The 22,791-nt window shown below is 43.6% G+C and overlaps 1 protein-coding gene across 1 annotated transcript; it reads right to left on the reverse strand.

Annotated features, from left to right (window-relative positions):
* Nucleotides 1–712: 712 nt before the first annotated feature.
* On the reverse strand, nucleotides 713–22,791 carry itgav (integrin, alpha V). Its single transcript, XM_060877142.1, has 30 exons — nucleotides 22,211–22,791; nucleotides 20,341–20,471; nucleotides 18,481–18,569; nucleotides 18,261–18,375; nucleotides 17,493–17,554; nucleotides 15,910–15,955; nucleotides 15,546–15,668; nucleotides 15,228–15,272; nucleotides 14,978–15,021; nucleotides 14,834–14,890; nucleotides 14,414–14,466; nucleotides 13,916–14,121; nucleotides 13,587–13,778; nucleotides 13,228–13,273; nucleotides 12,934–13,041; nucleotides 12,462–12,517; nucleotides 11,707–11,861; nucleotides 10,533–10,670; nucleotides 9,514–9,581; nucleotides 7,790–7,937; nucleotides 7,508–7,597; nucleotides 7,285–7,364; nucleotides 7,062–7,142; nucleotides 6,864–6,969; nucleotides 5,045–5,203; nucleotides 4,745–4,873; nucleotides 3,715–3,828; nucleotides 3,208–3,315; nucleotides 2,683–2,805; nucleotides 713–2,102 (listed from the first exon to the last, which is right to left on the reverse strand). Exons 1-30 carry the CDS (start codon nucleotides 22,372–22,374, stop codon nucleotides 2,004–2,006), a joined length of 3,135 nt encoding a protein of 1,044 aa, XP_060733125.1. The 5' UTR covers nucleotides 22,375–22,791; the 3' UTR covers nucleotides 713–2,003.

Here is a 22,791-nt window from a genome sequence, read left to right on the forward strand (position 1 = left end):
CAGGAATAATTCAGCATCAGGGTATTAAAATAAAACTAACCTCAGTGTTACAACATGAGTCATGCATTAAACTCCTGTCCATCACTTGTCTGGGTTAAAGAGAGAGGTTTCTTTTTAATCCTCAAATCAAAAACATACCTGTGGAATTCTGTAACAGAGGAGCTTTTATTTAAGGAAATATACAGTTACAGTAAGTTGTGGTGGTGTGTGTGAGTGAGTGTGTGTGTGTGTGTGTGTGTGTGTGTGTGAGTGAGTGTGTGTGAGGTTTAGCACAAGTCTGCCTCAGGAAGTGAAATCTCACTGCTGCAGTGTGTGTGTGTGTGTGTGTGTGTGTGTGTGTGTGTGTGTGAAAAAGATACACTGAGATTTTAAGACAAAAAGAATCAAGTCAGCTTCATGGAGCCGAGATTTCAATACAGCTACCTACAGTGATGATGATGATGATGATGATCTGTTTTCTTTTTATTCCTAACTAATCTCTTGAGTTTCTGGATGTTTGTGATGTTGTAAACGTTTGATTTCAGTCTTCTCTGTTCCACGTACTCGTCCTACTCAAAATAAACAAACTGAGCAGCAGACCAGTAGAAGAAGAGCGGGTCAGGAAGAGAACCTTGAGGAACGCCATAAATGTTAACATTTAGATCCAACAAGTTTATAATCTGATAAGAAAATCGCTTTGTCAGTTTAAACTGAGAGACTGAAGACAAAACACTCCAAATTTAATCCGTTGTTTATTTCGTTTTAGATTTTAGGAAGCGTTACATAATGACCGAGATCCTCAGTGAGGTGTGAAGGACATGAAGGCGTTACACTGACATTACGTTCTGGAGTTTAGACACAGAGTCGATGAGGAGGAGGAGACTAAACTGTTTGGACTGTAAATGTGACCCAATATGGGTAAATTCACCAGGTCAAGAGAATAAAGAGCTGAAACGATTCTGATCTCAAACAGGAGAAAGGTATGAAGAGTGACGTCATCCGAGTATAAACACAGGACTCATTAACACACAACACGATACTGAGCTTCAGTGACCGCAACACTGACGTCACAACACACAATCGTCAGCTGGTCAATTCTTTTGAACAATCGAACAACGGTTTAGAATCATCATTAAATTTAACAATAGAATTCATTAGGATAAAAAAAACATCTGTTTTGTGTAGTAAAATATATTTAACTCTGACTCTGTTATATAGGAGTCAAATACAGACACGGTGTTCAGGGAACCGCAGGGTTCAGGACACCCATAATGCACTGGGGCAACTGGGCTGGATATTTAGTTCTGTTTGTCTAATAAACATCTCAGAATGAAGTACAAATGTTTATTTAGCAGGAAATAAAAATCCATAAGGGTTTAAATCCCACTGTGGTGTAGGGTCCCTACGGAGGGGGCAGGTTTAGGGACAAAGTCTAAAACCTTATCGTCACATTTTAACTCTTCCTCGGGGGGTTTTGAAGATATTGCACTTAAATTTTACGTCCTTCTACTTTTGAAGTTAAGTTTCACAAAATGCTTTTTATTCACCAAGTTTGTTCATGTTACTAGCAAACAGTTACCATGACAACCGCTTGAGAAACACTGGACTTCTGTGCCATCGCTGTATAATGCTAGTGATTATCAGTAACATGCTCTCACTAAGTATAAAGAAGACAACAGTACATTAAAATCTTACAAAAGAAACACAAGTCAGTATCATCTGAAGTTTAGCTTGAAATGTTAATATTCTGTGTTTATCTTTACTCTTTAATTCTCTACTCCATTTTAATCAGGATTATTTAGATCACTCACATCGAGCTCCACCAATCTCTCATAAAATCACCACGTGTTAATGTTCAAATCAGCATGAGTCAGTGCAGTAGGGGAAGGAAACAAGCCAGTAACACACACACACACACACACACACACACACACACACACACACACAAGCGCCCACACACACACACACACACACACACACACACACACACACACACACACACACACACACACACAGCATGTGTATCAGGCCTCAGTGCACTTGTCTCCATTCTCCTGAGGCTGGAGCTGCTCCTTCTCTGTCCCATCCTCCTGTGGGGGGCGCACTCTATTAAAGAAGCCCAGCTGTAACACACACACACACACACACGCACACAGAGCTAAATCAATACAACACACAATCAAATCAGATAAAATATCATAAATTTAACATCTGAGTCACAGGCCCCGCCCCTAAACCAATCAGAAGACAGGCCCCGCCCCTAAACCAATCAGAAGACAGGCCCTGCCCCTAAACCAATCAGAAGACAGGCCCTGCCCCTAAACCAATCACTAGACAGGCCCCGCTCCTAAACCAATCACTAGACAGGCCCCGCCCCTAAACCAATCAGAAGACAGGCCCTGCCCCTAAACCAATCAGAAGACAGGCCCTGCCCCTAAACCAATCAGAAGACAGGCCCTGCCCCTAAATCAATCACTAGACAGGCCCCGCCCCTAAACCAATCAGAAAACAGGCCCTGCCCCTAAACCAATCACTAGACAGGCCCTGCCCCTAAACCAATCCGAAGACAGGCCCTGCCCCTAAACCAATCAGAAGACAGGCCCCGCCCCTAAACCAATCAGAAGACAGGCCCCACCCCTAAACCAATCAGAAGACAGGCCCCGCCCCTACAGACACTGTAGTTAATGTAGTTGAGTTTCTCACCTTGTACATGATGAAGATTAGCAGTGCGAGCAGCAGCAGTCCTGCTAACACAGCTACCACCACCACCCAGATGGGGGCAGGCTGGGTCAGCTCAGAGTTCACCCACACCACACTGAGACTCGCCTACACACACACACACAGACACACACACACAAGCACACACACAGACACACACACATACACACACAGACAACAAAACACTAACTTCAGTACCATCCACTACAGCTACATCTCTCGTAGTATTTTTTTCATATTTTTTCGTAAACATTATCAACTGCTGCCAGAATACAGTGTTACCATGACAACTCCTGACTGTTCATATTAATATGACCTACTAATTAAATAATGAGGAGCTATAATTAGCACCAGTGTACAGTTGTTGTTTGTTTGTACGTCACTGGTTAAATACAGACCTGCCCATAACTAGACCCAACAGGGTGTTACATGAGTGGGCGTGGCCTACTGCTTATTCAGCACTCAGCAGCACATAGTAAAATAACCAGGAGCATTAAATCACACACTCACTGATGTGCCGTTCACTGGAAGCTCAAACTCCAGGTTTTTATACGGCATCTCGATCACGCTGAAGGAAGCTGATGACTTCACCACGTACGAGTGGTTCTGAACATCAGCCTGGGAAAACACACACACAACACAGCACAAACACACACACAAAGCATGCACACACAACACACCCACACACACAGCACACACATATGCACACACACACACACCACACACACACCACAAGCACACACACACACACAGCAAGCACACACAGCACACACACAGCAAGCACACAGCAAGCACACAGCAAGCACACACACACCACACACACACACCACGCACAGCACACACAGTACACACACAGCACACACACAGCAAGCACACACACACAGCGCACACACACCACACACACCACATTACAGCTAGTTTCGTAATATATTTTGACTTGTTTGTGTTTTTTATTTGTAAAAGGCTTTTGTATCTTATTTATTTGAACTTGTGTAACTGCATAAATATATAAATAACCTGCAGGAAGGTGGACACAGCCAGTCTGGAGTAGATGAAGAGGATTGCACTCTGACCTCGCTCCAAACGACCAACCTGACACTTTATCTTCAGGCACTGAGCTTTCTCACAGTCCTGTAAAGAGACCACAGGAACAACAGAGACACATTTATACTGCAGTAAAATACACAAAGACCAAATCAACAAAAAACCTTAATACTAAAGATTCCAGGAGATGATCCTCAAATCAACTGCAGGTTCAGAAAGGTCCTTAATTATAAATCATTATAAACACTGAGAGTGGGATTATAAATCATTATAAACACAGAGTGGGATTATAAATCATTATAAACACAGAGTGGGATTATAAATCATTATAAACACTGAGAGTGGGATTATAAATCTTAATAAACACTGAGAGTGGGATTATAAATCATTATAAACACAGAGTGCCCTGCGATGGGTTGGCACTCCGTCCAGGGTGTATCCTGCCTTGATGCCCGATGACGCCTGAGATAGGCACAGGCTCCCCGTGACCCGAGGTAGTTCGGATAAGCGGTAGAAAATGAATGAATGAATGAATAAACACAGAGTGGGATTATAAATCATTATAAACACAGAGTGGGATTATAAATCATTATAAACACAGAGTGGGATTATAAATCATTATAAACACAGAGTGGGATTATAAATCATTATAAACACAGAGTGGGATTATAAATCATTATAAACACAGAGTGGGATTATAAATCATTATAAACACAGAGTGGGATTATAAATCATTATAAACACAGAGTGGGATTATAAATCATTATAAACACAGAGTGGGATTATAAATCATTATAAACACAGAGAGTGGGATTATAAATCTTAATAAACACTGAGAGTGGGATTATAAATCATTATAAACACTAAGAGTGGGATTATAAATCATTATAAACACTGACAGTGGGATTATAAATCATTATAAACACTGACAGTGGGATTATAAATCATTATAAACACTGACAGTGGGATTATAAATCATTATAAACACTGAGAGTGGCAGTACCAGTGTGAGCATGTCTTCCTCAGTCCTCTGGTCCTGCAGGTCTCTCCTGTGAACATGGCTCCTTGCACGCCCCTCAGGCCGGTCGCCACCCCCGAGAACGCTTGTGTTCTTATTCCAGTACATAGGGTTCTAGGACACAGACAGGCCACACCCACTGAATATCACTTCAACACAGTCTTCCTGTTAGCACTGCGTATATAATAATCCTGCTCAGACACTGCTAGCTCCAAATACAGACCTTCAATTCACACCACATTCACAATGATGATATGTGATGTGTGTGTGTCTGTGTGTGTGTACCGTGACATTCAGGGGGTTGATCTCCACATCAGTGCTGCAGTTCATGGCTCCGTCCACCTCGTACTTGGTGATGTAGAGCAGAGAGCCGTTGTTATAGTGATACGGCCACTCGACATCCAGCATGGCCTTCGAGAACGCACTGGGACCTTTATTCCTCAACTGTAGCACACACACACACAAACACACACACAAACACACACGCACACACACACAAGACTTACTCTGATGCTGTAGTTTATAGCTACACACACCAATGATAACAATATAAAAATGTTGGTCTTTCTGTAAAACCAGAATTCAACCATCAGTTCCTGTGTAATACCCCACTGCCCTATTTACCCCTAACTAGCAGTGGTCTTCTGTCCCATTACACACATGTAGGCTCCAAGTTTCTAAAACAATTAATGTTTCATAGAAAAAGTTGATGAAAATGTTACTGAAAACTTTTGTTTTCCCTGAAAAAAGTTCCTTGTTTTTAACCTGGTCCTGTCAGAGCTCCAAAGAGTTTATAAGCTCCTGAAGAATGTTCCTGTTCCAGAAAATGCAACTAATACATGAAGGAATCTGAACACTGCAACTGTCCTGAAAAATGTTACAGTTACACAAACACTTTCTGAAATATTTCCTCTGTAAAAGTAGCTCTGTAAAAAGATACACACACACACAAACACATACAGAAACACACCCAGACACACAGAGACACACACAGAGAAACACACAAACACAGAGACAAACACAAACACACAGAAACACAGACACAAACACACAGAGAGACACACACAGAGACACACATAGAGACACACACACAGAGACACACACAGAAACACAGACACAGAGACACAAACACAGAGACACACAAAGAGACACACACAGACACACACACAGAGACACACACACACAGAGACACACACACAGACACACACACAGAGACACACACAGAGACACACACAGAGACACACACACAGAGACACACACACAGAGACACACACACAGAGACACACACACACACACACAGACACAGACACAGACACACACACAGACACAGACACACACACACACACAGACACAGACACACACACACAGACACACACACAGACACACACACAGAGACACACACACAGAGACACACACACACACACACACACAGACACACACACAGACACAGACACACACACAGACACACACACACACACAGACACAGACACACACACACAGACACACACACAGAGACACACACAGAGAAACACACAAACACAGAGACAAACACAAACACACAGAAACACAGACAAACACACAGAGACACACACAGAGACACACACAGAGACACACACAAACACAGAGACAAACACAAACACACAGAAACACAGACACAAACACACAGAGAGACACACACAGAGACACACATAGAGACACACATAGAGACACACACACAGAGACACACACGCACAGAGACACACACAGAAACACAGACACAGAGACACAAACACAGAGACACACAAAGAGACACACACAGAGACACACACACAGAGACACACACACACAGAGACACACACACAGACACACACACAGAGACACACACAGAGACACACACACAGAGACACACACACAGAGACACACACACAGAGACACACACACACACACAGACACAGACACACACACAGACACACACACAGACACAGACACACACACACACACAGACACAGACACACACACACAGACACACACACAGACACACACACAGACACACACACAGACACACACAGACACACACACAGACACACACACAGACACACACACAGACACACACACAGACACACACCTCATAGATGTGCTGGACTAGTGGGCCAATGTCATCCTCCACTACAGGATTCTCTTTGGGCTGCCAGTTAGCGATAGGTAGAAACACCTGCTCTGGGGCAGAGGCACTGTGAGAACACACACACACACACACAGTTATTATTATTATCATTATTATTATTACTGACAGTGGTAATGTACGAGAGTGTCAGTGTCTCACCCACGGATCTCCACTTTAGCTAGCACAGCTAACTTTGTTACCACGGTAACCAGGTTACTGCTGCTGTTATACTGATTAGAGCTGAAAACACAAACAGAGATACACAGATTAACCAGCAGAAGGCGCTAATATTCACTTACATAAGCACATGTGTGAATGACAGAATGAAAGAAAAAGAGAAAGAAAGAGAGAAAGAAAGAAGTGTGTGTGTGTGTGTGTGTGCCTCAGTATCTGTAGGTCAAACTTCACTGATGTGTCCTGCTCTGACAACTGATGAACACTGAAGCGCAAACCAGCCACGATCTGTCTCACACACACACACACACACACACACACACACACACACACACACACACACACACACACACAAAATCTGAGATTGTTTGACTTAAAGTATTAAAAATTTGGCACTGGTAGCATGTGTGTGTTTGTGTGTGTGTGTTTACCTTAGTTCCTCCTTTCATGGGGTTTCCCAGATCACATACCACTCTGGTCTGATTTTCCCTCTTATATGCACAGGAGAGCCGAGACAATGTCTAACACAACAACACACACACACACACACACACACACACACACACACACACAGAAGGTCAGAGACAGAACTACAGCAGGAACACATTTAAACCCACATGTTTTGATGTCTAGACTGAAGCGAATAAAATCAACACAGGGCTGCCCTTAAAACCTCCCCATTGTCTGTTACTCTGTGTGTGTGTGTGTCTCACCTTACTGTTTCTCACCACACCTATGAAGTCAGCCTGTGGTGGGATGATGATGCTGAGCTCAGCCTCGTACGCTCCCTCACCACGGTTCTCTGCCGTCACCTCCAGAGTCAGAGGATTATCATCTCCAATATAAATCTGTGTCTGATCACTGTGACACAAACATACACAATATATATACATAAATAAACTGTAAACTGGAGAAGCTGAGACAACACTTAACAGGGTGTGTGTATGACTGTTTTTGTGGGTAATGTGTGTGTGTGTGTGTGTGTGTGTGGGTAATGTGGGTGTGTGTAGTGTGTGGGTGTGTAATGTGTGTGTAGTGTGTGGGTGTGTAATGTGTGTGTGTGTGTGGGTAGTGTGTGTGTGTGTAATATGTGTGTGAGTGGGTAGTGTGTGTGTGTGTGTGTGTAATGTGTGTGTGTATGTGTGGTTAGTGTGTGTGAGTGTGGGTGTGATGTGTGTGTGGGTAATGTGTGTGTGTCAGTATCTGTGTGTAACGTGTGTGTGTGGGTAATGTGTGTGTGTGTATATGTCAGTGTCTGTGTGTAATGACTGTGTGTAATGTGGGTGTGTGGGCAGTGTGGGTGTGTGTGTAATGTGTGTGTGTAATGTGTGTGTAATGCGTGTGTAATGCGTGTGTGTGGGTAATGTGTGTGTAATGTGTGTGTGGGTAATGTGTGTGTAATGCATGTGTAATGCGTGTGTGGGTAATGTGTGTGTAACGTGTGTGTGTAACGTGTGTGGGTAATGTGTGTGTAATGTGTGTGTGCATGTAATGTGTGTGTGTGGGTAATGTGTGTGTGTGTGTGATGTGTGTGTGTAATGTGTGTGTGGGTAATGTGGGTGTGTGTGTAATGTGTGTGTGTGTGTAATGTGTGTGTAATGTGTGTGTGCGTGTAATGTGTGTGTGGGTAATGTGGGTGTGCGTGTAATGTGTGTGTAATGTGTGTGTGTGTGATGTGTGTGTGTGTAATGTGTGTGTGTGGGTAATGTGGGTGTGTGTGTAATGTGTGTGTGTGTAATGTGTGTGTAATGTGCGTGTAATATGTGTGTGCGTGTAATGTGTGTATGGGTAATGTGGGTGTGATGTGTGTGTGTAATGTGTGTGTGTGGGTAATGTAGGTGTGGGTAATGTGGGTGTGTGTGTAATGTGTGTGTAATGTGTGTGTAATGTGTGTGTAATGTGTGTGTAATGTGTGTGTGCGTGTAATGTGTGTGTGGGTAATGTGTGTGTGTGTGATGTGTGTGTGTAATGTGTGTGTGTGGGTAATGTAGGTGTGGGTAATGTGGGTGTGTGTGTAATGTGTGTGTAATGTGTGTGTAATGTGTGTGTAATGTGTGTGTAATGTGTGTGTAATGTGTGTGTGCGTGTAATGTGTGTGTGGGTAATGTGTGTGTGTGTGATGTGTGTGTGTAATGTGTGTGTGTGGGTAATGTAGGTGTGGGTAATGTGGGTGTGTGTGTAATGTGTGTGTAATGTGTGTGTAATGTGTGTGTGCGTGTAATGTGTGTGTGGGTAATGTGTGTGTGGGTAATGTGGGTGTGTGTGATGTGTGTGTGTGTAATGTGTGTGTGCGGGTAATGTAGGTGTGGGTAATGTAGGTGTGGGTAATGTGGGTGTGTGTGTAATGTGTGTGTGTGTGTGTAATGTGTGTGTAATGTGTGTGGGTAATGTGGGTGTGTGGGCAGTGGGTGTGTGTAATGTGTGTGTTTTGACTCACCTGACAACAGCTAGTCTCAGATCTGGTTTACAGATATTATCATCACCACAGTCCAACAGTATGTGGGCCTGAAGAACACACAGACACACACACACAGATTACCCACACACGCACAAACACCCACACACACTACACACACACACGTTAAACGCCCAGTACAGTGTTACACACCCAGTACAGTGTTACACACCCAGTACAGTGTTACACACCCAGTACAGTGTTACACACCCAGTGCAGTGTTACACACCCAGTACAGTGTTACACACCCAGTACAGTGTTACACACCAGTACAGTGTTACACACCAGTGCAGTGTTACACACCCAGTACAGTGTTACACACCCAGTACAGTGTTACACACCCAGTGCAGTGTTACACACCCAGTGCAGTGTTACACACCCAGTGCAGTGTTACACACCCAGTGCAGTGTTACACACCCAGTACAGTGTTACACACCCAGTACAGTGTTACACACCCAGTACAGTGTTACACACCCAGTACAGTGTTACACACCCAGTACAGTGTTACACACCCAGTACAGTGTTACACACCCAGTACAGTGTTACACACCAGTACAGTGTTACACACCCAGTGCAGTGTTACACACCCAGTACAGTGTTACACACCCAGTACAGTGTTACACACCAGTACAGTGTTACACACCCAGTACAGTGTTACACACCAGTACAGTGTTACACACCCAGTACAGTGTTACACACCAGTACAGTGTTACACACCAGTACAGTGTTACACACCAGTACAGTGTTACACACCCAGTACAGTGTTACACACCAGTACAGTGTTACACACCCAGTACACACTACTGGCACGAACACACCATTATCAGATTCTGTGACTATCGTTATATAAACAGATCAAATATCTGACATTAAGATAACAAAATAAACAGGGAGGGAAGGAAGGACATGAGTTTTGTAGGTTTCTGGGCCAGCTGATGTTGATGATGGTGGAAGTGTGTGTGTGTGTGTGTGTGTGTGTTTATAAACACTGTGTTAAATACCTGTTTGGTGACGTTAGCTGGGTTGGACTGGTCCAGGATGGGCTGCAGACCCGTTTTATCTGCTGCACTCGCGTAATCTAGACTGAACTCCATGAAGATGGAAATGGGAGTGATTTTATCCCTGAACTCTGACTCATCCTACAGAGAGAGAGAAAGAGAGGAGAGAGAGAGAGAGAGAGAGAGAGAGAGGGAGAGGGAGAGAGAGATTGCGAGAGGGAGGGATAGAGAGAGGGAGGGAGGGATAGAGGGAGGGAGGGATAGAGAGAGGGAGGGAGGGAGGGAGGGGGGGAGAAAGAGAGGGAGAGAGAGAGAGAGAGGTGGGGGGGAGAGAGAGAGGGAGCGAGAGAGAGAGAGATAGATAGAGAGAGAGAGAGAGAGGGAGGGAGAGAGGGAGTGAGCTCAAGCATGGGGAATGTGTGTGTGTTGGTCTTTTACTCATTGCCTTTTCAGGTCAAAACTCCCTCTGGATCTACCAAATAACATAGTTATGTGTGCGTGCATGTTTGTGCATGTGTGTGCTCTGTGTGTGTGTGTGTGTGTGTCTGTTCTGTGTGTGTGTTCTGTGTGTGTGTGTGTTCTGTGCCAGTTTCAGCCATTTTAAGCTGGTTCAGAGTCCTGACTATAATCAGGATTATTATTGATGACAATTAAAACCACAATAAAAAGAAACTCTAATGATATATTTCTACTTAGACTTCTAACACTTCTGTATAATGTTGTGTATCAAACATCAGACTCCAAAAACTTTCATTCTTGAAGTAAACAGTCGTCATTTCTATCTTTTCTTCTCTCAGGATCAGAGAGTTGTTCTCTCTGTAAAACAGCATAGTGTGTTTGTGTGTTTGTTGTGTGTGTGTGTGTGTGTGTGTGTGTGTGTGCGCGCAAGTGTGTGTGTGTGTGTGTGTGAGTGAGTGTGTGCGTGGGTGTGTGTGTGTGTGAGAGAGTGTGTGTGTGTGCGCGCGAGTGTGTGTGTGTGTGTGTGTGTGTGAGTGTGCGAGTGTGTTGTGTGTGTGTGTGTTTGTTCTGTGTGTGTGTTTGTTCTGTGTGTGTGTGCGCGAGTGTGTTGTGTGTGTGTGTGTTTGTTCTGTGTGTGTGTGTGAGAGAATGCGAGTGTGTGTGTGAGTGTGTGCGCGAGTGTGTGTGTTGTGTGTGAGTGTGTGTGTGTGTGTCTCACTATGAGGTAAGCCTGCAGCTCCTCACAAGATGATGATCCTCCGTTAGTGACACTCATGAACTTGGTGTACTGAGACAGACGGTTGTGTAGAAACAACACACGCTTAATGGCTCCCTTCTGCTTCAAACGGTCCAGAGTGAGGTCCACCTGGAACTCTACACACACACACACACACACACACACACACACACAGTTTCAATCAACCCTGATTTATTTCTCAGTCCCAACTTTATTGATTTTCGAGTCATTTGATATTAATTTGATTCAGATTTACTTTGTTGTTTCAGTTTTCATTCATTTTTAGGTGTTGATTCAGATTCAAACTTTTAGTCATTTATAAGTTTCATTAGATTTAAGTTCATTTCTATTAGACTTGATTCTCTCTCTCTCACACACACACACCACTCTGTACACACACACCACTCTGTACACACACACACCACTCTGTACACACACACACCACTCTGTACACACACACACACCACTATGTACACACACACCACTATGTACACACACACACACACCACTCTGCACACACACTCTCGCACACACACGCACACACACACGCACACACACACACTGTGTGTGTGTGCGTGTGTGTGTGTCAGAACAGCAGGGTGCGAGTCTGGAGGCTATTATACTCAGTCTAAGAAGGAGACCCTGCAGCCAGTCTCAGCATGACACAGTTTATTACATCCTCTACCTCCTACAGAGACAAACCACACTACTGTGTGTGTGTGTGTGTGTGTGCTTACTTAGATTGGATGGTGCTCCTTTTCCGCTGGCCTTCAGACAATATTTCACCATGAAACTAAGAGAAGTATTTACAGATTATTGTTGGTGAAAAAAAAAAAAAAAATAATAATCAGTCTTTATTTAAACATTTTTATTTAAAAAAAAAAAAATCTATATATATATCGTTCCTTTACTTTTGATAAACAATTAACCCATTTACTTAAAAAAAAGAAATCACCACTGTTACTTTTTTAATAAATGTAATAAAATATATACATGAATTTAATAAATGATCAAAATTCAGGTTTTTGATTTATTATTAATTAATAATCAGATTTGTAAACAACATTTTATTTATCCAGCACATTTAAAATAAAAGATAACACAAACACAGTATATAACTATATGAATATAAAATAAATAATATCATATAAATCACACAAAACACTGCAACAGGACAAATATACAGAACAAAGTGTTAATGTCACTGACCAGGACACCATGGTGTTGGTTCCAGGAAGAGTGCAGCTTCTATCCTCCAGACTCAGGATCTGTGGGGTTATATCCAGGGTGGAATTCACACTGATCACCGGCCGAGCCCTTAGGTCCAGACACGCACACATTAATATTTGTGTGTGTGTGTGTGTGTGTGTGCATGCATGAGCATGTTCCTAAGTATAAGCTGGTAGGACAAACTCCTAATAGGCCGTAAAGCTGAAAGACACACTGTGGGTTAATGAGAAATGTGTGTGTATGTGTGTGTGTTTGTTAATCACTATGTAGTACCTGTAAAGAACAGCTTTGTCAGCTCCAAACACACCCACCACCAGATCTGTGTGCAGGAAGAAACACACACACACACACACACACACACACACACACACACACACACACACACACTGAAATAAATCATCTTCATTCCCATTTCTTCTCTTCTTTTATTTTGTTTGTTTACCTATTTTATAAAGGCCAAGATAACTTATAATAATTAAAACAGACAGAGTTACATTTCTAAGAGAAGAGAGTGATGTGATGAACATAAGGCAAAAAAACTCAAAACAACTGATTACAAGATTATTTCTACCTTTCTCTGTGTGTGTGTGTGTGTGTGTGTGTGTGTGTGTGTGTGTGTGTGTGTGTTGAACCTGGGTAGCCGTTCTGGTCGATGTCCATGGCCCCATGCATGGCATATCCGAAGCTGGGAGGCAGTGAGGTCGACGCCCACTTTCCCTCCAGGACCTGAGAGGGCTGAGAGTCCAGTCCAGCTGCTCGGCCATTGTAGATGTACACCAAACCCTGTCGAGAGGAACCACCATACGGAGCAGACACTGCCACATCTGTACCGGGGAGAACACACACTTAATCAGTCATTACAAATAGCCCCTGCCCCAACACACACGTAACCTGTCTGTCTGTCTGTCTCTTTGTCTCTCTTTCTGTGTGTGTGTGTGTGTGTGTGTGTACAGAGACGCACCATTGAAGCCGTCCCGGTCCAAGTCTCCCAGGCTGGTGATGGAGCTGCCGAAGCGAGAGTAAATCTCAGAGCCGGTCAGTTTGAGAGGAGGCTGGAAGGAGAAGCCACCGTTGGACAGGTAAACATACACCTGCCCCACCTCACGCAGCTTCCCATCAGAGCCACGTTCCATAAACAGAGGAGCTCCAACCAACAGGTCCATCCTCCTACACACACACACACACACAGACACAGACACACAGACACAGAGACACACAGACACGCAGACAGACACACACACACACACACAGACACGCAGACAGACACACACACACACACGCAGACAGACACAGAGACACACAGACACACACACACACAAACACGTTTTTATTACTGGTGTTCGGATTATCAAAGATAAGGGAATAAGAATCACAGAAATGATCTGTAAGAAGAGACACTAAACATGAGGACAAAAAGAGAAAGGAGAGGAAGATGAAGATAATGTAGATGAAGGCTGACCCGTCGTTGTTGAGATCTGTCACAGTGACTGCGTTTCCAAAATATGCTGCCATCTAAAACAGCAACACATTTATCACTACAGTCGTTATGATTTATTACTGTTAATTAACACTTAATTACATCTGTATTTACTATCAGTCTGTCTGTCTGACCACCTGTCTGTCTGTCTGTCTGCTTTAACACCTGTCTGTCTGTCTGCTTTAACACCTGTCTGTCTGTCTGTCTGCTTTAACACCTGTCTGTCTGTCTGTCTGCTTTAACACCTGTCTGTCTGTCTGTCTGCTTTAACACCTGTCTGTCTGTCTGTCTGCTTTAACACCTGTCTGTCTGTCTGTCTGCTTTAACACCTGTCTGTCTGTCTGTCTGCTTTAACACCTGTCTGTCTCTCTACCTACCTGCTGAGATCTGAACGGTTCTCACCTGGAGTCCAGTGAAGTTCACTGCAGAAGCCATGTTCTTCCCGTTGAAGATGTTCACCTGTGGAAGTCCATATAAGGAGATCCATCACAGATACATGCAGATGTGAGAGAGAAATGCGAGACAGAAAATAAACAACGCACTCACATAGCCCAGCGCTTTCTCTCCTCTCGGAACGCCGGTGACGTAATCTAGAGAACGCAAACAGAGCGAAATATAAAAACAAACCATGAGCAGCAATGAAGGGGTCCAAGCACCAACCATCAGGAATTTACGTCTTTATCCGTTTCATTTACTGTTCAACAAAACGTGTGATGGACGTTTACACTGAGGTCTGAATAAAGAGTTCATCCTGTAATTACAGCAGAATTTCACATATAATAAATGACGTCCTTACCGTCCACACCATCGCCATTAAAATCTCCCACTGCCACAGAGTAACCTGCGCACACACACACACACACACACACACACACACACGTTTTCCTTTTCTCTATATTTTATGTGTCACTTGTGTATCTCTGCTAATCTCCTTCCCAGACAGTTAATTGTTTATTTCTCTTTTAACTCTTTCCGTATTAGAATGTTAGATGATTATACAGCAGTTTGACTGAAGCTCTGCTCCGTATTCACACAGACGTGTGTGAGACGCAGCACCACACTGTACACCGGAGATGTAAAGCTGATGTAAATAATAAGAATAAGGATAGTTTACCCAGGTAACTGTCATCATACTGGGCACTGGCTGATCTGGTGGCCATCTGGTTGCTGTATTTGATGGTTAACTCTTTAGTGATTCTGCTGAGAACCTCTGAGATATCATCTGAGATCAGCTGACCTGAGGAGAGAATTACACCTTTAACCTCTCTCTCTCTCTCTCTCACACACACACTAGCGCTATCACACACACTAACACTCACACACACACTAACACTCACACTATCTCTTACACACAGACACACAAACAATGTTCTAATAAACAGATGGTGAAGATGGAGAACAGAGAAGTTGTTGAAACACACTGCGGTGTAGCACAAGGCTCTGCTGCAGGGCCGTGTCCATGTCACACAGAAACTTACCCTGCCAGTAAAAACTCCCCGGTCCTCCAACCACCACACGCTTACTCTAACAGGGGAAAGAGAAGAGCAGAGTGGATTCAGAGATACACACACACACACACACACACACACACCCTCACACACACACACAGACACGCACACACACACACACACACGCACACATACACACACACACAGCTGAACCAGCACTCATCCATGTACACACACAGACAGACACACAGACACACACGTACACACACATACACAGACACACACACAGACACGCACACACAGACACGCACACACAGACACGCACACACAGACACGCACACACAGACACGCACACACAGACACGCACACACAGACACGCACACACAGACACGCACACACAGACACGCACACACAGACACGCACACACAGACACGCACACACAGACACGCACACACAGACACGCACACACAGACACGCACACACAGACACACGCACACAGACACACAAACACACACACGCACACATACACACACACGCACACATACACACACACGCACACATACACACACACGCACACATACACACACACGCACACATACACACACACGCACACATACACACACACAGCTGAACCAGCACTCATCCATGTACACACACAGACAGACACACACACTTACACACACACAGACACACCCACGCACAGACACACCCACACACACCCACACACACCCACACAGACACGCACACACAGACACGCACACACAGACACGCACACACAGACACGCACACACAGACACAGACACCCACACACAAACACCCACACACAAACACAGACACCCACACACAGACGCAGACACAGACGTACACACAGACACACACAGACACCCACACACACAGACAGACACACACACAGACCCACACACAGACACACACACACAGACCCACACGCACACACACACACGCGCACACACACACGCGCACACACACACACGCACGCACACACACGCACGCACGCACACGCACATCCATGTACACACAGACACACACATCCATGTACACACACACACACACACACACAGCTGAACCTGCACTCATCCATGTACACACACACAAACACGTTGGTGTACTTTCTGTTCTCTGTTCACAAAATGAAAAAGATTACATTGCCGCGGTTACAACAATCTCTGATTAGTTAGCTAATATTAATTAGGACTGGTAAGAGAGTCGTCATTTTTCAGCCCAGGGTTATCTTTCTTTCCTTATCTTTCTTTATCTTAATTAAAATCCTTTCATTACTTTTATTTCCCTTAGTTATTTATTTCTGCCGCTGTTTATTTATCGTCCTTTCTTCTGTTTTATCCTCATGATTATTTTTTAATCATCTTTCTTCATTTTTTTTTCTATATTTGTTTATTTTTTCCCTGCTGTTTTTCTCCATATTGTGTCTTTTGTGCAGGTGAAAGCGAAGCTGCTGATTGGTTGGATGTTGTTACTATTATGACCTCATCAGCTGTCAGGAATTAAGATTTAAACAGTAACCTTTCAGTCTTACATATACTTACAAAAGTATAGAAATTATTTCTACAATAACAAGGGAGAATTCAAGACTTTACCTTCACTATATCAGCGCTGAAGCCAGCCTGGCAAAACCCCTGTCCTTCAGGTGTAGCTGAACCTGTCTCACACACACACACACACAGACACACACAGTATAAAGACGTCAGTAAGACAGACAAACTGAGTCAACTACAGATGCCTCCTTACTCCCGTAATAAGTGCACTTCCTGTACCCTACATAGCGCCCTATATGTCTCATTCACCACTGAGCTCCTCACTGCCTAAAGTGCACTACACTCATTCATTCCTGTGTGTATGTGTGCGTAAATGTGTGTAAGTATATGTGCATGCTTAAGTGGTGTATGTATGTGTGTGTGTGTGTGTGTGTGTTTATGTATGTGTGTGTGTATACATCTATATGTGTATGTATATATGTGTGTGTGTATGCATGCATGCATGTGTATGTATATGTTTGTGTATGTGTGTATATGTGTATGTATGTGTGTGTGAGAATGCATGCATGTATGTACAGTATGTGTGTGTGTATATGTGTATGTATATGTTTGTGTATGTGTGTGTATCTATGTATGTATGTGTGCATGTTTTTGTGTATGTGTGTACGCATTTGTGTGTGTGTTTGTATGCATGCATGCATGTGTGTGTATGTGTGTACATATTTGTGTGTGTGTTTGTATGCATGCATGCATGTGTGTGTGTGTTTGTATTCATGCATGTGTGTGTGTCTATGCATGCATGCGTGTGTGTGTATGCGTGTGTGTGTATGTATGCGTGTGTGTATGTGTGTGTATGTGTGTGTGTGTTACCAGTGCGACAGGGAGAATATTCCACTACTGTGGAGCCTTTCTTCAGATAACACGTCCCGACAGGTTCACGTTCCTTAAAGCCGTATGTACTCCACTGGTACAGAGGTGCACATGCCTTTAAACACACACACACACACACACACACACACACACAGGATACAGTACCTGATACACTCTCACTATAAAGTTTTCATGTTCTGAACTGAAGTCCAGGAGTTACCAGGATGTGTTCTCCATCTGAACGAACTGTAGCTCCAAACCACTGACTGGACTTAAACTCCATCTGCTGACCGTTCTCCACACGGTTATCTGAGGTGGAAGTGTATAGAAGGAATCAGAGCAAGTCCATTAATATATATTAGGAATAGAGTGAGTATGTGTGTGTGTGTGTGTGTGTGTGTGTGTGTTTGTGCGTGTGTGAGAGACAGATCGTGGCTGGTTTGCGCTGTTTACGGCTGCCTTGGTTCGTGGTTCCACGGACATAAGAATCCTTTACAGCCAAAACTGTACATTTGTGTGTGTACGTGAGTGTGTGTGTGTGTGTGTGTGTGTGTGTGTGTGTGTGTGTGTGTGTGTGTGTGTGTGATGATTAAACTTGACCATGAATCATACTGTGTGCCTGTATGATTACACGGTCTATATTAGACTGCATTTGTAAACACACACACACACACACACACACACACACACACACACGCACACACACACATACACTATGTTTTTATATCAGACTATTAACTTTTCTTTAAAACACATGACTGGATCAGGACACACCCCTTTTCTCAAACACAACAAAGCCCCGCCCCCTACAAACACCACCATAGGAAAGGCCCTTTAAACTAGGACACACCCCCTTTTCCCCCAGGACACATACCTGCCCTGACACGGCTGGGCTATAAAGCTAAAGGAGATACATGATTCTACAGACTGTAACCACACTATGGAGCGAGGCTACAGCGTAGCGTGTAGAGAGTTAAACAGGACTTAACACTGACACTGAGGTTTAATCAGGAAGTGAAGTGTGACATGAACATTTTCTGTGTTCAGAAGCATGTCTACTACAAGACCGAGAGATGAACATGGTATAAAACTGCACACTAACCTTCACCTAGTGAGGTATGAGATGGAGACTAACCCCAGTAAGAGTCATGTGCCCACTTAAACGGGTGGTGTTCAGGATGTGGAGTCACCCTGTGTGTCTGACACAATCCATCACAGGGTGCCAATACTTTAATCCTAATAAAAATACCAGAAACCTCCTGAGTCAGTACAGAGACAAGGTGTGTGCGTGTGTGTGTGTGTGTGTGTGTGTGTGTGTGTGTGTGTGTGTGTGTGTGCGCGTGTGTGTGATGAGCCTTAAATTCCTAACAGGTCTGGGCTGGGCATGACCAGGCAAGACCTCTGCTGAAATGTTTACCCTACAGGCACTCTGCGCACACACACACACATACACACGACACATCCACAAACACACACACAACACAAACACAAACACACACAAGACACACAAAAACACACACACACACAACACACGACACACACACAAAAACACATACACACACACGACACACACAAACACACACATACACAAACACACACGACACACACACAACACACACACACGACACACACAAACACACGGCACACAAAAACACACACACACACACAAACACATACACACACAACACACGACACACACAAACACACGACACACACACGACACACACACGACACACACACGACACACACACGACACACACACAGATAAGGCCCAAACCCTCTCCATTACACACCATTACAATATGAACACAATCAGGACTATGCCTTTAGGGCTTTACATAACTCAGAACTCTAACTGAATTTGAATGAATCCAGTTCTGCCTTTAAGGCATGCTGCACTCTGCTCAAATTAAATTATTATCCATACAAACTGCAGCCTTTAAGGCACTCAGTGGTATAAAATCAACACCAAATTCTAGTCACTTTAATAATGTACCCTGTATTTAGTTTGTTGAGCTTTAAACCAGACCCCTCACACTGCTGCCTTTAGGGCAGGTTGCTGTATGTGTTCAGAGCTCACCGGTGTTGTCGAACTCTATCTGCGTACACGTCCTGCCTGACTGCCATGGACAACTGTACACGGCTCCTCGCTCCGTCACCGAGGAGGAAGATGAGGTGTTGGCTTTAGGAGCGCCCACCAGGATGTTCTGCCTGAGGGAGAGAGCAGCACAGAGACACTGAGGCCTTTAGGGCTTTCACAAAGCTTAATAATTACTTATAATGACTGTGAAGTACATCAGAAGGTGTTCAGCTTTACAAATTTAAATTAAGTTTACATTTTAAGATAACATTTTAACAGTTAATATTGGTGACCAAAGCTGAGGATCACGCTGAGGATCACGCTGAGGATCACACTGAGGATCACACTGAGGATCACACTGAGGATCACGCTGAGGATCACGCTGAGGATCACGCTGAGGATCACGCTGAGGATCAAGCTGAGGATCACACTGAGGATCACACTGAGGATCACACTGAGGATCATATTAAAGATCACACTAAAGATCACACTGAGGATCACACTGAGGATCACATTAAAGATCACACTGAGGATCACGCTGAGGATCACGCTAAAGATCACACTAAAGATCATATTAAAGAATACACTAAAGATCATATTAAAGATCACACTGAGGATCACACTGAGGATCACACTGAGGATCACACTGAGGATCACACTGAGGATCACACTAAAGATCATACTAAAGATCACACTGAGGATCACACTGAGGATCACACTAAAGATCACACTAAGGATCACACTAAGGATCACACTAAGGATCACACTAAGGATCACACTGAGGATCACACTAAAGATCACACTGAGGATCACACTGAGGATCACACTAAAGATCAAACTAAAGATCACACTGAGGATCACACTGAGGATCACACTAAAGATCACACTAAAGATCACACTAAAGATCACACTGAGGATCACACTGAGGATCACACTGAGGATCACACTGAGGATCACACTGAGGATCACACTAAAGATCACACTAAAGATCACACTAAGGCTCACACTGAGGCTCACACTGAGGATCACACTAAAGATCACACTGAGGATCACACTGAGGATCACACTAAAGATCACACTGAGGATCACACTGAGGATCACACTAAAGATCACACTGAGGATCACACTGAGGATCACACTGAGGATCACACTAAAGATCACACTGAGGATCACACTGAGGATCACACTAAAGATCACACTGAGGATCACACTGAGGATCACACTAAAGATCACACTGAGGATCACACTAAAGATCACACTGAGGATCACACTGAGGATCACACTGAGGATCACACTAAAGATCACACTGAGGATCACACTAAAGATCACACTGAGGATCACACTGAGGATCACACTGAGGATCACACTAAAGATCACACTAAAGATCACACTAAAGATCACACTGAAGCTACACCAATAATTTATTAAAAATATTCTGACATTTTAGAATGTTTAATATTTTCCCATCTTAAATTACACGTACAGCTGCACCATCACACAGAAAGACAGGACAATCACCTCCTTTACATTAATGTTGAAATAAAGTTTATTTGCAATATAACTTTAAAACTTTATAGTTTTGTTAAAATATAAATAACTGATTTATTCCAAGAAGATTAAAACATTTATAACAGATGAATTTCATTAGCACTAAATAAAAGAATGACACATCAGTGCACTAATAACAGCACCAACTCTTCTGTACATAATAATAAACACAGTAATAAACCAGACTGTAGTAAAACAAGACTCTTTAGTTTTGTAGACACTTTTTAAAGTGATGTGAATATTAAAGTGATGTGGTCACATGACCTGGTGTATTTAATGAGATTTAACATGTAGAAAGTGTGTAATTAATATAAATACTCACAGTTTATCAGCTGGACTGAAGAAATCTACAGAGAAGCCGAAATAACTGCCCTGGGGTCCAGAAAAAACCGACGGATTATCAGTGTCCAGGTTAAAGAGAGTCACAGGACAAACGGACACGAGAGTGACAACGATATACAAATAATAATGCAGAGCTTTCTCCATCGCAGCTGTCTGTCTGTCTGTGTCTGTCTGTCTGTCTCTCCCTGTCTGTCTGTGTCTGTCTGTCTGTCTCTCCCTGTCTGTCTGTGTCTGTCTGTCTGTCTCTCCCTGTCTGTCTCTCCCTGTCTGTCTGTCTCTCCCCCTCTCTGTTCTCTCTGTTCTCTCTCTCTCTCTCTCTCTCTCTCTCTCTAAAAGTCAGTAAACACACACATCGATGTTGTTCGTCATTACTCTCTAACCAGCGTGTGTGTTAAAGTCCTATCGCATTATGAGCTGCTCCTGTGGTGAAGTAAAACGGTTATAACTCCTCTCCTGGACGCAGTAAAGCTTTATAACGCTCTAAAGTCAAGTTGTTCAGCAGAACGAAGCGCCGCTCCGACTCTGTTGACGTACGACTGAGAAGTCGGGAGAGAAACCCGA

The sequence above is a fragment of the Tachysurus vachellii genome, chromosome 8 (genome assembly GCF_030014155.1).
Source record: "Tachysurus vachellii isolate PV-2020 chromosome 8, HZAU_Pvac_v1, whole genome shotgun sequence".
Taxonomy (NCBI): domain Eukaryota; kingdom Metazoa; phylum Chordata; class Actinopteri; order Siluriformes; family Bagridae; genus Tachysurus; species Tachysurus vachellii.